Source organism: Fundulus heteroclitus, chromosome 13 (genome assembly GCF_011125445.2).
Source record: "Fundulus heteroclitus isolate FHET01 chromosome 13, MU-UCD_Fhet_4.1, whole genome shotgun sequence".
Lineage (NCBI taxonomy): Eukaryota > Metazoa > Chordata > Actinopteri > Cyprinodontiformes > Fundulidae > Fundulus > Fundulus heteroclitus.
Window position 1 is genome coordinate 3,562,317 of NC_046373.1, and position 13,300 is coordinate 3,575,616.

General features: G+C 39.4%; 1 protein-coding gene across 1 annotated transcript in view; it reads right to left on the reverse strand.

Moving 5' to 3' along the window:
• Positions 1 to 13,300, reverse strand: part of helz (helicase with zinc finger) — a 72,669-nt gene that overhangs the window by 24,771 nt on the left and 34,598 nt on the right. The window contains exons 17-18 of the mRNA XM_012874169.3: positions 11,520 to 11,621; positions 8,347 to 8,525 (exon numbers count right to left, since the gene is read on the reverse strand). Coding sequence (XP_012729623.2) covers positions 8,347 to 8,525; positions 11,520 to 11,621 — 281 coding nt within the window. The remainder of the gene's footprint in view (positions 1 to 8,346; positions 8,526 to 11,519; positions 11,622 to 13,300) is intronic.

Consider the following 13,300-nt stretch of genomic DNA (forward strand, 5'->3'; position numbering starts at 1 on the left):
GCATTCAACATCAGCAAAGAAAGTCAGATTAACCCAGGGGTGTCAAACTCATTTTGGTTGAGGGGCCGCATACAGCTTAATCTGATCTCAAGAGGGCCACACGTGTTGATTTTTATATTAAATTAATTTTACTTTTACACAATATATTATGAATAACCTCAGCGTTTTTAAGAAAAGTATGTGCAATTTCAACAATACTTTTACTCAGTTAAACATTTACTTGTGCATTATGCATAATAACTGATCACAGTGATTATACAATGTTGAAAAACATTTATTCACATTTTTTGGAACTTAAAAACACTGTCCTGCATGACAAAATACATCAAACAGATAAAAATTAAGAAATGATTTAAATTTTTCCACACCTGAAGCTTAATCTGCTAATTAAAACACAATGCCCCTCGTGGACAATATAGGAACTGTAGATTTTCAATTAAACGAAGTACATGTTTTTTTCAATAACTGTTTTATCATTCTCTACCTTTTCTTTTTTTCTTCTTGTTCTTACTTTCCTCTCCTACTTTCCCATTGTAGTGTCCATATCATTTGAGATATTCCCCGCATGAATCATAATAAAACTATTCACATTCATAAATCAAGCGGAGCACTATGGCAAAAGCCGTACTGCTCCACTTGTGAAAGTCAAATCCGATGAGCTCTTTTTGCCATTAAGACAACAATTCTTATTGCCACATTTATTTATTTTTAGACAGGACACTGGAGAAAAAAAAAAAAATTTTTTTTTTTTTTTTTTATAATGATAATGCATTTAGCCACAGGGCCGGACAAAATACAAGAGGTGGACGTGTTTCTGATCAAAAAAGGCAACTGGACCTCAAATATAGTCTAAAAACTTATTAAAGGGAGGGTAAGCAGAAAGCCGTCTCTGAATGACAACATTTCGAACCCTGAAGCAGATGTGCTGTAGCAGCACGAGAGCAGCCAACATGAATTCACCCCGCCTTGTATGAACGGTTCAGACTGGTGGTATAGTGGGAACTGGGATATTTCACTGACCATCGTTTCAACAACGTCCGAGTATCGTCACCGATCAAGCCCGTCCCTTTATGATCACAGCAATCGCCTGATGGGAGATTGCTGTGGGAGAAGGGAGATTCCCCATCATGGATGCGCAGCCGACAACTGTGCTGCAACCGAGCAATGCTTTCATCTCAACATGGCGCGAAACCTTTCTTCAATCTCGACCGCAAAGACTGGAGGCAGTTCCAGCGACAAGAGGAGGTCCAACGTGGCACTTGAAAGGTGCATCTAATAAAAAAGTGTCTGGTGAGTGCATGTAGACACAGCCTAAATATACGTGATTAGCATTTAAATCGCCGCATTTTGTGCTCATCGGGGGCTCCCAAATGTTCTGCGATCGCATTTAACCGGTGCTGCCAAGCCAGGGCCGGGTTTTATAGAGCGTTAGGGAAGGGTTGAACCCTGATTTCAAAAGCCCAACCGGTGCTCAGCAGCATGAGTGGTGGAGATAAAACAGCATGGCAAATGAGTGCTGGAGCAGGGAGTGTGGGGGGGAATAGAGAGGCTGAATAACAACCAGCCAGCAGCCTCTGAAGCTACACCAGTTTCACAGGGAAGGATACGCCGACATCAGATGTGACAGCTGGAAATAAAATCTACTTTCATTTCACAACATTTCTCCAAATGTTGTGATAAAAAACGCCTGCCCGGCCTGTCACACGGCTTATTACATGTGGGCAGCATCATCTCAGGACAATTCTGATAAAGCTTGCGGTGAGCTCTTTTATTTCTCTAAAACTGGTTCCGACTATGCAATCGAAGTCGTCGTGCCGAAAAGCCTATGCTGTAATTACTGAATCCGGGCAGCTTTATTCAGCCTCTGGTATAAACTGTGTTGAAAAGAAATCCCCAAAGTATCATGCCTAGTTTTTTTTTTTTTTTTTTTTTTTTGTACTTCAATCCACATGAACACAAAGCAGCCTAATAAAGCTCAAAAAATGATGTACAGGAGCCATTAGAGATGAGAATGTTTCCCCAGGCAAGGAAGCGGAGATTAGTTGGGAGACAGGCGGGGAAAAATATGGTCTTTATGAACAACATGTTGGCAGAGAGGCAGGGAAGGAGGGCCACGGTGCTCCACGTTTCACCTTAGAAATGGCCACCGGCATCGGGGGAACGCTTCTCTAAATCAGAGCTCCAAATTACATTTCTATGGCCGTTATATGTTACTGAGCTTCTAATGGTGTTTGCATTTGCAGACGCCGATAGTTAGATGTGAGAGGGTTAATAAACAGAGGCGAGTAAGATCAGAGGCACTGTGCTGCAAATGTGATTAAAAAAAAAAAAAGAGAGAGGCAACGAGCTAAAATTAAATGACAGCTGCCAGTAATCACACGCCCCCTCGAACACTTTTATGTTTTAATTTACCTTCCGACCCTTTCTACGACACAGAGACGGTTGGGAGAGTCTGGGAAAAGCTCTGTGAATGAAGCTACGGCAGTTTTTTTCTTATTAATCCTGGGCTGTAAATGTTTGTCAGATTTATCATAAATGATTTTATGAGGCTAATATTGGAGATCTTTTCCGACGTATTGTGGTTTCTGCAGCAGTTTGACACAATTTAGGACCCAACTTAATATCAGATCACAGCGTAACCTTTATTGATGGGAAGTGTAACTGCAGGCTTGAATCTTTACTGCCAAGCTGTAAAATCCCAGAGTCTCAAAACCTATAAATATATACATGAACTAGAGAGGTTCTCATAGAAGGGGGAGGGAAAGAGCACTATTTATAAATGCATGCATATGTCCAGCACCAGGCCTGCTTATAAACTGGATCATTTACATTTTGATTTATGTTTTATTCATTACTATACAAGTTTGATAAATATGCAAATATACGGTAGATGTAATCTGAGCGGACGTGTTTATCTGTCACTCCTGTTTCAGAAATGAAAGACTTTTTGAGACCTTTGTAAGGCCATGTTGATTAAATCTTTAACCAAGAAGAAACAGAATACACTTAGATAACTTTGTTCCTCAACTTAAACAACCTTTGTAGGTTTATCGTGGTGTTTTTAATTCCAGCATGTGAGTCAAGCTTCTCAGACTTTTTTCCGCAGTCGATTTTGTAAGCATCAGAACATTTACTGACGACAGGTTTTAGCCAGCTATTACAATCTGTGTTTTTTTTTGTTTTTGTTTTTAAACCAGACCTCGTTAAACATAAACTGCATGGCCAAAAAATAGTCGCCACCTGGATTTCACTAAGCAAATAGGTACCAGCCTCCCACTGGATAATTACTGCATGGGCGATTATGCTTTAGCTGCCAACAACTTATTTAACCCCAACCGGTGCAATGAGTTGTTTCTCATTTCTTCAACCACCATGTGGAACGACACTTCCCGGGGTCGTGGAAAAGATGTCAGTCTGGTTCAGAATGGTCAAATCATTGGAATGCAGCATCAAGCAGAGAAGACATCGAAGCAGATTGCAGAAACTATCTAAACTGGGTGAGGAACTGTCCGACGCATTATTAAAAACTGGAAGGATAGTGGTGACCCATCGTCTTCGAGGAAAAGATGTGGCCCGAAAAAAATCTTTATGATTGTGATCGGCGATCACAAACATTTGGTAAACTCAAATCGAAGAAACAGTAGAACTCCGGGCTATGTTTAATAGTGAACCTAAGAGCATTTCCACACACAAAATGTGAAGGGAACTACAGGGATTGGGATTGGACAGCTGTGTAGCCTTAAGAAAACCACTAATCAGAGGCTAACCAGAACAAAAGGCTTCGGTTTGCTAGGGAGCATGAAGAATGGACTCCAGAGCTATGGAAGAAGGTGATATGTTCTGATGAGTCCAGATTGACCCTGTTCCAGAGTGATGGGTGTGTCAGGGTAAGAAGAGAGGCTGGTGAAGTGATGTTCCCATCATGCCTAGTGCCTACCTTTTCCCCAGGGTGGAAAGTTTGATTTCATGATGAAAAGTATGGGCCTAAAAGCATGACATGACTGAAACATCACTGGTTCAACTTTGTAGTCCAACTGTTTTTAATATATGCTTTTAGTTTAGTTTCTCCATTTTATTTATTTATTACAATTTGCTTTTATTCCATTTTATTTTCCTATGTTTTAATCATGTAAAGCCATTTGCGTTGCCTTTGTATTGAAATGTGCTATACTAAAGCTCAAGGTGGTCCAACGAAATATTAGATCAGAGATAGATTAGAGTGTGTGACGTTTTTTTTTTTTTTTTGGTGGTGACTTTTTTTTGGCCAGGCGGTGTACATTCTCCAGAAAGAGGATAAAGTGCAATTCCACAAGTGAATAATGATAACGTTTCTGAGCTGGTTTCTTTTGCATGTTGTAGAAAATCCTTAATGTTTAGTACTGCGTTCTCTTTGACTGGACTGTTGCATTATGAGCTGCATATTTTGTCACAGTGCCGTGACTCTTCAGCCAGAACCACAACATACAAAGTGAATGACTGCTGCCAAAGCAGGTCTGCAAAAAGAAGTATTGATAAATCAATAAGAAGCAACACATATACAATCTTAGGAATATTAATCATGATTTTTAAGCATTAGGAAGTTCTGGACATATCTGAGACCTCTTGACCCTGGTAGCAAATTCACCTCAGACCTTGTCCAGTCTTCATGAAACAAACATGGATATGTATTTATTCTGTCAATACAGCTTGATGCATATTCTGCACATTTCAAGGATCCTCTTGGAGGCACTCTAGTGGTCGAACACATGCCCAGTCGTGCAAATTTCATTAGTTTGCATCCAAAATACCCATAAAATGTAAATGATGACCTCTACTGAGGTTAGCATCTGCATGACCATATTTTTAGCTTGTGCAATCTAATCTGCTCCAAGATTATTGTTTTGATGGATAATAGTCGAACAGTCATTGAAATAAATATCAAAATGTTTTCAAAGGCTATAAACACAAGACATAGAGGGAAATTATTTAGCTCGGTATTAAGTAAAATTAATCAGTTATAAGTCACAAGCACATTTAATTGTTAATGATTCTGACGTCAGAGTTGGAGGTTAACATGTTACAAAGATTTTTTTTCATAAACTGCAACACATTAGGGCTGCGCGATATAGCTTGAAAATAAAATCTGATTTAACTATACCAAATCCAATTAAATCATTTTCTCCTCCTGTTCGTTTCACAAAAATAAATTTTAAAAAGTTGCTATTATTTCCAGCATTTCATCTGGGAGTTGACCTGAATTCAAAGTGCAACTGAACACAAGCTGTGAAACATGCTTGTAAAACAAGATGGCGACCCTGCCTTTGTAAACAACGAAAATATAACAAAATGTTTCCCATTAGTGGTTTTACATAATGAGCTAAGAACAGGTTTCACTTCACTGGTGTAACTTCAAACTTTAAAAAGTAAGTAAACAAGTAAATAAAGTGCCTCATATTAAAGTTTAAAAAAAGTTTTCTTTTTACATTATTTTGACGACATATTTTCCTAAAAATATATTCAGCATTGCATGCTAATCTCTTCATGGAAGCCGAATGAGTGCATAATAAAATCCTGATTTTATTATGCACTTATTGAAATGAAATCAATTCAATAAATTGAATTGATTTTCCGAAAATTAAATCTTAAAGAAAAATTGTAAATTCAAATTAATTTATTAAATCAATTCATCACCCAGCCTTACATCAAATTAAAGATTCTTCAGAATAAACAAACAGCATCAATCCTAGTTTTAATCCAGTCAAAACAACTGTAATTCAGAAGCATTTTAACAAAGGTTTCTGTATTTTCCTTATTTAGATGTAACTAAACAAGATGATTTAACCATCCATGACATTTAGTGAAGGGAGCTTATAAAACATGCATGCTAGTTTGTATACACATCATCTTTTTTTGTTGTTGGATGCAAATTGTACTCCCTGGCCAAAGAATCTTAAAAATTGCGTAACACGTTCAAAAGAGTTATAAGAGCTTCTGTTACAAACAGAATGTAAATAACTTAAAAGGAAAAGCAGGGTGGTTCTCTGTTTTCAAAAACAAATGCTCCAGTAGGAAAAAAACGCTGCAGCAAAGTAGAACATGCTCATGAAGATAAATGTTTAGATCTCGAACAATTCACGACACGCCAAATCTCGCTGAAATCATGGGGGACAGGATTAAAGTCTGTTGTGAAAATAATGACCTGAAGAGTCTGGTAGCAACTTCAGGACCGGCATGTTTTACTGTATTAAAATAGAAATGTGGGAAATTGGGATTTAAAGAGACACATAAAACGCCTAACTTGAACAGAATCCAGACAGTCAACGGTTAAATTAACTGGATCAATAATCCAAGACTGGCTAATCTTTTCCTACATTTGCCAGGAGCTAAAACGGTGGAGCTTTGTTGCAGTAATTTTGGGAATAACTTTTTATTTGCTGCCAGGCTTTACATGTTTTATAAGCTTAATATTAGGATAAGAATGACGGTTGACTTATTTGGTGTTAATACCACCTCAAGTAAGCTTACGGTTACTGTAAGTTTAAAGAAAAAATGGTTAAAATACAGCTTCTAAAATCCAACAGTACAGATTTAAATGAAACAGATTAATTACATTGAACTGCCTGTAAGATAAAAAAAAAGGCAGAGCATTACAGCTGAACAGTTAAATGTAACTGAACAGATTGTGGGAGTTCAGCAAAATAAGAAACTTCACGTAGATCTACCTATAAGTGGACTGCTTGAAATCTGGGAACATTGTGCTGCATTTTAAGACAAAAGAATTTTAGACTAATTTTGCTTCTGAAGGTTAAGAAATAACACCAGACTTCTGGTTCTATTGTGTCACTTTTAAATCCTGAGCCTTGTTGAACAGCCCAAATTGGTCTAGGCATATCAGACATCCGGTCTGTGAACTGACATTTAGGAGAACGAATGTAAATGTCAGCTCATGGCTAAAAGATACAACATTTGGAGTCAAACTTTTTAAAGTAATCAGCTGTCGTCTGGTTCTGAGCTTTCAAACCTGGCCATAGAAAACTTCACTTCAGGCCCAAACTCCAAATTTAGCAGTTCAAGACGAGCAAAATTAAGATGTAGCCATTTAGTCTAATTTTCATATATTAAAGCTGGTGTTTATTGATCATCACTTTTTTTTGAGGACACAGAGAACCAGATGGTACATGTGCTCAAAACAGGGACGCAAAATCTGAGCTGCACAACATATTGAAAGGCAGCTGTCACCAAGATATCAATTTCTGTAAAATCTCAATTGTGAAATACTGTTTTCATGCAATATATTAATATAGTGTTTTATTTCTAGAATCGTGCATGTCAATAATATACCTGGCCTATTTGAAAGAACATGATACATATTTTAGTAGCCAAGACTGTAAAACTCAAAGTTCATCATAATTTCCACTTCCATAGTGAAGCAATTACATGTTTTCTTATACCCTGCAGTCGTCCTGAAGCTGCATACATCTCTTGTATTCCAAAAAATATATATATATAAAACACAAACCAAACAAAATATACACAACTGCTCTGAGCTTTACACACGTTATCCCCCACCCAAATTATTTATCTAAGGCACTAAACAAAGACGGAAGAAGAGAAGGAATTGTGTTTGCACTTGGAGATCCGTTATCGCTGCTTAGAAGACTCGCTGTCCCTCTATTGCCTCGTTTCCTGTCGATTTTCATCCCCATCAAACACCAGCAGAGCAGGAGATGCAACATGGGGAGGAGGGCTAATGATGTGCAATACATTAGAAACAAGCAGATGGTGTACCCAGGCAAGAGACGAAGCCCCCTCCCCCTGACACATTAGTGCCAGTTATTAGCCTGTACCGACAAATCGGTTTGTTTTTCCATGACTTTGGCACAACTTCTACCTCAATCTTAATGGTTGTCAATGCTGGCTGTCAAAGTGACAATAATAACTAATAATAGAGGACTAATGGATAAAAGGTACATATGCACACAGGCAGGGGCTTTAACAAAACATACATCTACTTGTTTATCAGTAGAAAACAAGATGGACTGCAAAATATGAGGTCCTTTCATGCGGAGTAGTAAGTAAAAAACAAAAATTAAAAAAAACCAAAAAGGTCTTTGAATTGAATCAAGCCAAGACATGAACCTAAGGTCAGTGCTATTGATGTCGCCTGCGCCTCAAAGGATCTAAACCTTAAGAAGTCTTTTTGAAACACACAGCTGGAGATTTACTGCTGGAGGTTTTCAGTTCCCCTGATCCAACAAATAAAATTTAAACAGTTTAGACTCCTTAAGAAGGCTGATGGAGCTTTGCATTAAACAAACAACCACCTCTTTGAATCTGAGGTTATGGACAGTTTAATTCTGGACTTACCAGGCTCCAAATCCAGCTGGCAGAGGTACTGGGAGGTGCTGAGTGTGACCACGACAACACGGTGCCTGAGGATGTCCTCCCTTGTGGGCATCTGGAAAGTGACCTGTGTGCTGGAGATGAGACAGTACTGCTGGACCACAGGGTGGACGGTCTTCACCCAGCGGTTCCTGAAATATACCCTGGAAGGACAAAAGAAGGCAGAAAGAGGAAGATAAAGAGATGGAGCAAAAGAGAAATGCTTAATGTAGGCCGACATTCTAGGATATCTTCTGTGTAAGAAGACTCGAGCAAAAGAGCAAACAAGCCTAACTTAGTTTATACTGTGCCTAGAAAAGAAAGCATCGGCGCCCCACCTTGGCTTTGTTACATTCCAACCCCTGCAACCAATGACCTTCAAAAGTCACATAAGTCCACCAATCTATGGTGGGGTGGTTGCTCATATTACTATTAAATGCCACCACCATCATACTTCTAAACTGACCCTAGCCAGATGTATTTCGCTCCGCCTAGCTCCACTCATCCATCTCGGATGGATCCATAGAAATGGCGTTTCAGAAGGCTGGGCCTTATCAAAAATCCTTGCATATGATTGGATAAGCCACTTGTCTGTCATCTTTATCGACGTGCTATTTCAACCACTCACATCGAAGCTAACCCGTGACGCTGTGAGAGCGACGCAGGAAAAAACAAACCTTTTTTTTTTTTTAAATGTGTTTGCGGCTCTAGTGGCACGCGTTTTAGTGACTGTGAGCTGACAGGAAGAGGGGGGAAGACAGGCGGCAAAGCGCCGCGGGTCGAAGTCGATCCCAGGACAACCGCATTGAGGACATAAAGGGTCCTAACATGGTTCGCGATAACCGCTCCGCCACGGGCACCCCCTGGAAAACAAAACTTGCCAAATCCGGTCGGGAGAAGGGCGAAAACATCGTTTTCACCAACAAAAGCCTTCAGAGGCGTTCTCTGATGTTCTTTTAATGAAACAATATTAGGAAGATTGGACAACACAGATAAAATAGCAGCATCAATGTTAACGCTTGCTTCCTCGATGCGAGCCGCCATTGTCTGAATCAAAACAGTCTCACGTCACGGTCGCTTCTCCCCTACGTCACATCTATGAAACTCCAGCCCTGCGTCCTGATTGGCTGGACAATAAAATTGGTTGGAGAAATCACTCTCTGTGGGAGATGTCCCAGATGGATGTGAGTGAAGCTAGGCGGAGCGATATCAATCTGGCTAGGATTATGTTATCATACTTCTGCCTGAACGGTTCAAGACCGCAAAGCGACCCGCAAGTGCGGATTACAGAAGAAGACGTCTCAGAGCAGAGCGCCGTTTACAGAAGTCAGTCATGGAGAATGTAATTGTTTCGAGAAGTGTTCAGTAAAGTGTTGTTAAAAGAAAAAGACCTGAAAAGATAAAAAAAAAAAAAAAATGCAGATACCGGCTGGCATCTCTCCTTGTTATCATTAGAATGCTGTTGCGGAATGGGAGCCGTCAATATTAAGACAACATCATAGCGAGACGAAGGCAAGAAGAAAGCAGCACAGCTATTAACAACGGACTAACTGCTACTGCTGTGTGTGGATGTTTAGTGACAGACAGGAGAGTGATGTGAAAGACAGGATAAAATGCGACATGACCGTTCAGACTGTGGACGCTTTGAAAAATATCCGATTCATTGGTACCACATATGGATGTGGCACAAATCAGATTTTTTTGGGTGGGTGAAAAGATCGGAATTGGGTCTCATTTCTCTGCAGTGTGAACGTAGTCCAAGTGTCACATGATCAGTATAAACACGCTTTTTCTGAAAGGCCCAAGAGGCTGCAGCAACAATAAGCAAGGGGAATCACGCCAAATAGACCAATGAGCTCTCCGAACAAGGTAGGGAGAAAGTTGTGTGAGGGTTGACGCATCAGAAAAAATCAAAATCCTTGATGTTCCCCCAGAGCACCATCAAATCTATCATCTTCAAATGAAAGCACACGGTACCACAATAAACCTGAATGGGTCGCCCAGCAAAACTCAGAGCCCAGGCAAAAAGGCATACAGCTAACATTCGAGTGGTTTAATGGGAAACATTTAGTTGTGGTGAAATGGCCTAGTCAAAGTCCAGCCCTCAATCCAATTGTGAATCTTTGGTGAGACTTGAAGATTTGCTTTTCACAAGCGAAAACCATCCAACGCGAAGGAGCTGTAGCAGTTTTGTATTGAGGAAAGGGCAAAAATCCCAGAGGCAAGAAGTAGTGAGCTCAGAGACTGACCCAAAGCCACCAGCGGCTGGAACTGCAGCAAAAGGTGGTGAACAGTTGTATATGCTAAGCCTTTCTGTTGTCCCATTTGGTTTTTTTTCGCTTTCCGATAAACAAAAGATAACATTTTCAAATTTTTTGGCATGTTCTGTAAAGGAAATAGTAAAAACTCTTAGACATTCCAATCTAAGTAACGTTTGCGAGGCAACAAATCATGAAAAATGCCGAGGAGCAAAGCGCACTGTATTTTTCCTGCCATTTTAATGGGGGGCGGCGCCCTAGTGCCCCCTGTTAACAATCACTCTGGAGGCATCTTAGAGGGGATTCTGGAAAAGTTTAAACTTGATGAATCAGATTATGAACTTCTATGAAGCCAGAAAAGTACCTGCATAGGAAACGGGCCTGGGCTTGTCTAGAAAGACATTTCTCTAAAGAACCTCTCGGGTTACTAAAATGTTTTTGCCGGTGACTGATGAAGAGTAAGAAACCGCGGTAGTGTTGCCTGAAGGGTGGTTCAAAAAGCAGGAGAAACCTTGTGTTTACATCCCTAAGGTCAGCAAATATCTGCTTGTCGCTGCTGTTGGATGAAAACAACACAGGAACCTAACAGATTTAGTTATACTGTTGTATCGGTCCGGCTGCGGGCCTTTCAATAACTATAATTAAGAATAAATGAATCGATGGATCCTCTCTGCCTACACATGTCTGACACAGAGGCCACAGCGGAAATAACTTTAGTGGACATTGACATCAAAAGGAAATGCCTAAGACGCAGAGGCTCGGTTTTGACTGACTGATATAAAATATGTTCCTTTCTGAACTATTGTTCAAAGCTCACAGCAACCTTATTGCGTCTCTAGATTACGGTATTCCATGCTGATAAAGTAGATTAATGTGAGGTGAAAGCATGCTACAGAGTACCTGAGAGGTCTGGCGTGCTCGTTGCCTGCTTCGACATATGGATGAAGATAGTCTTTAATGTAAAGGTCAGCGGCGCTGTTGGAATGAGTGCAGATCAGGACCCTGTAGATAAAAAAAAAAAAAAGAGAAACAGCAACAACCGTAAGCTGTAGTGTGCTATAGCACAAGGCACTGAGGCTTTTTTTAATGGATTTAGATAACACCCATTAAAAAAATCTTCCAAAAAAGTAAAAATAAATAACAATTAATTAGAGTTACATTAAATACATTATGGTATCCTGTCCTAAATTTAATCAGACTAAGATAAAAAAAAAGTTTACAGACAAAAAATTTCATAAAAAATTAACCAAGCAGTACAAAAGTGTTATTCTTCTGCTTATGATCTTCAACGTCAAAAACAGCGCAAAAGTAGAGACAAACAACTCTGATTAGAAGATCTTCAGAGACTTTTAGAAAACTATTTTTTTTTTAGTTCAGATGTTTATTGCTGCTTCTGCATCTGTGAATACAGAGGAAAAACTGGGGGGGAAAAATCAGAAGGTAACGCATCAAAGAAAACACAGTTCCTCCAGGTTGATGAAATACCGACCATCTGACCTTGAAAAGTATGGAAGCCAAGACAGAGCTCAACAACGGGTGGGAAATATGAAGCAACATTTCCATAAAGAATACAGCGGTCATCTGTATTAGTGAGAAAAATCGCCGAAAAATCCAGAAATAACCCTTTACTGTAGGGGCGGCAATTATTGCACCATTTACCATTTTCAAACTCATGATTTTCTTTTTAATCACCATAATAATTCTCATTTATCATGAGAACAATGGATTTTACCTGTCTGCAAACCTTAAAAAGTAAAAGTAGAGTTAAGTTTAGAATTTTATTATTTGAGTGTAGCAGTATCTGTAAAAGTATGAGGAAATGTAGTTGTGTGTAGTTTAATGACAGAAATCAAATTAATTAATGTTACTGGTGTCTTCCAGTGGCCTATTTAATAATCGTGAAGTTGCACCTTGCTGTCTTTCTGTTTGTGGGCTTTGACTGCAGTGACATGGTCATACCAAAACAATCTATAGCCAAAAGACGACTGCGATGGGTTGTTAAAACCCTTTTATCACTTTTATTCTTATTGCAAGAACTACCACAACACCATGTTTGAGTCCGTACTGTAGAGGAAAGGTGAAATCTCTGCAGGCAGTCCAGACTTGTCACTTTTAGAAGAATAAAACATGCCCCTCTCCTTTAGGATAGGTTTGAAAAACGTACTTTTTCATTTTAAATTAGATTGTAGTTTTCAACAACAAAAAAAGTTAATGTTTTTGTAGTAGTGTAATTGCTGCTCTGCATAGTTTGTGAATCAAGGCATTCTGGGTTTCTTGAGACGATTTTCCATCACTGAACTTTATATAGTGCAGGTCCAAGTCATTAAATACCTTTGCCTTAAGAAACAAGCACTTGCGAGTCAGAGTTTGAGATTCTATTAATATATTTCTATGTGCCTGAAGCGGATTTCTGAGGAAGGCTTCACTTCTCAATATGTGCTACAGTGAATATAAGACCAGGCTGGAATATAATGAACACCATGTCACCTTCCAGCAGACATTCTCATTCTCCAACCAAGGAGAGACTTCAGTCAGAAACAAGCATGAATAGCAGTGAAAGACACCCAATACGATCCTTTCCAGTTACATCAGCGGAGAATGGTGAAATGTTGTAGCGATGGTTCCTTCAGACACTACCCAGCTCTGAACACAGTGACATATATTAGGTACACCCTAGAAAG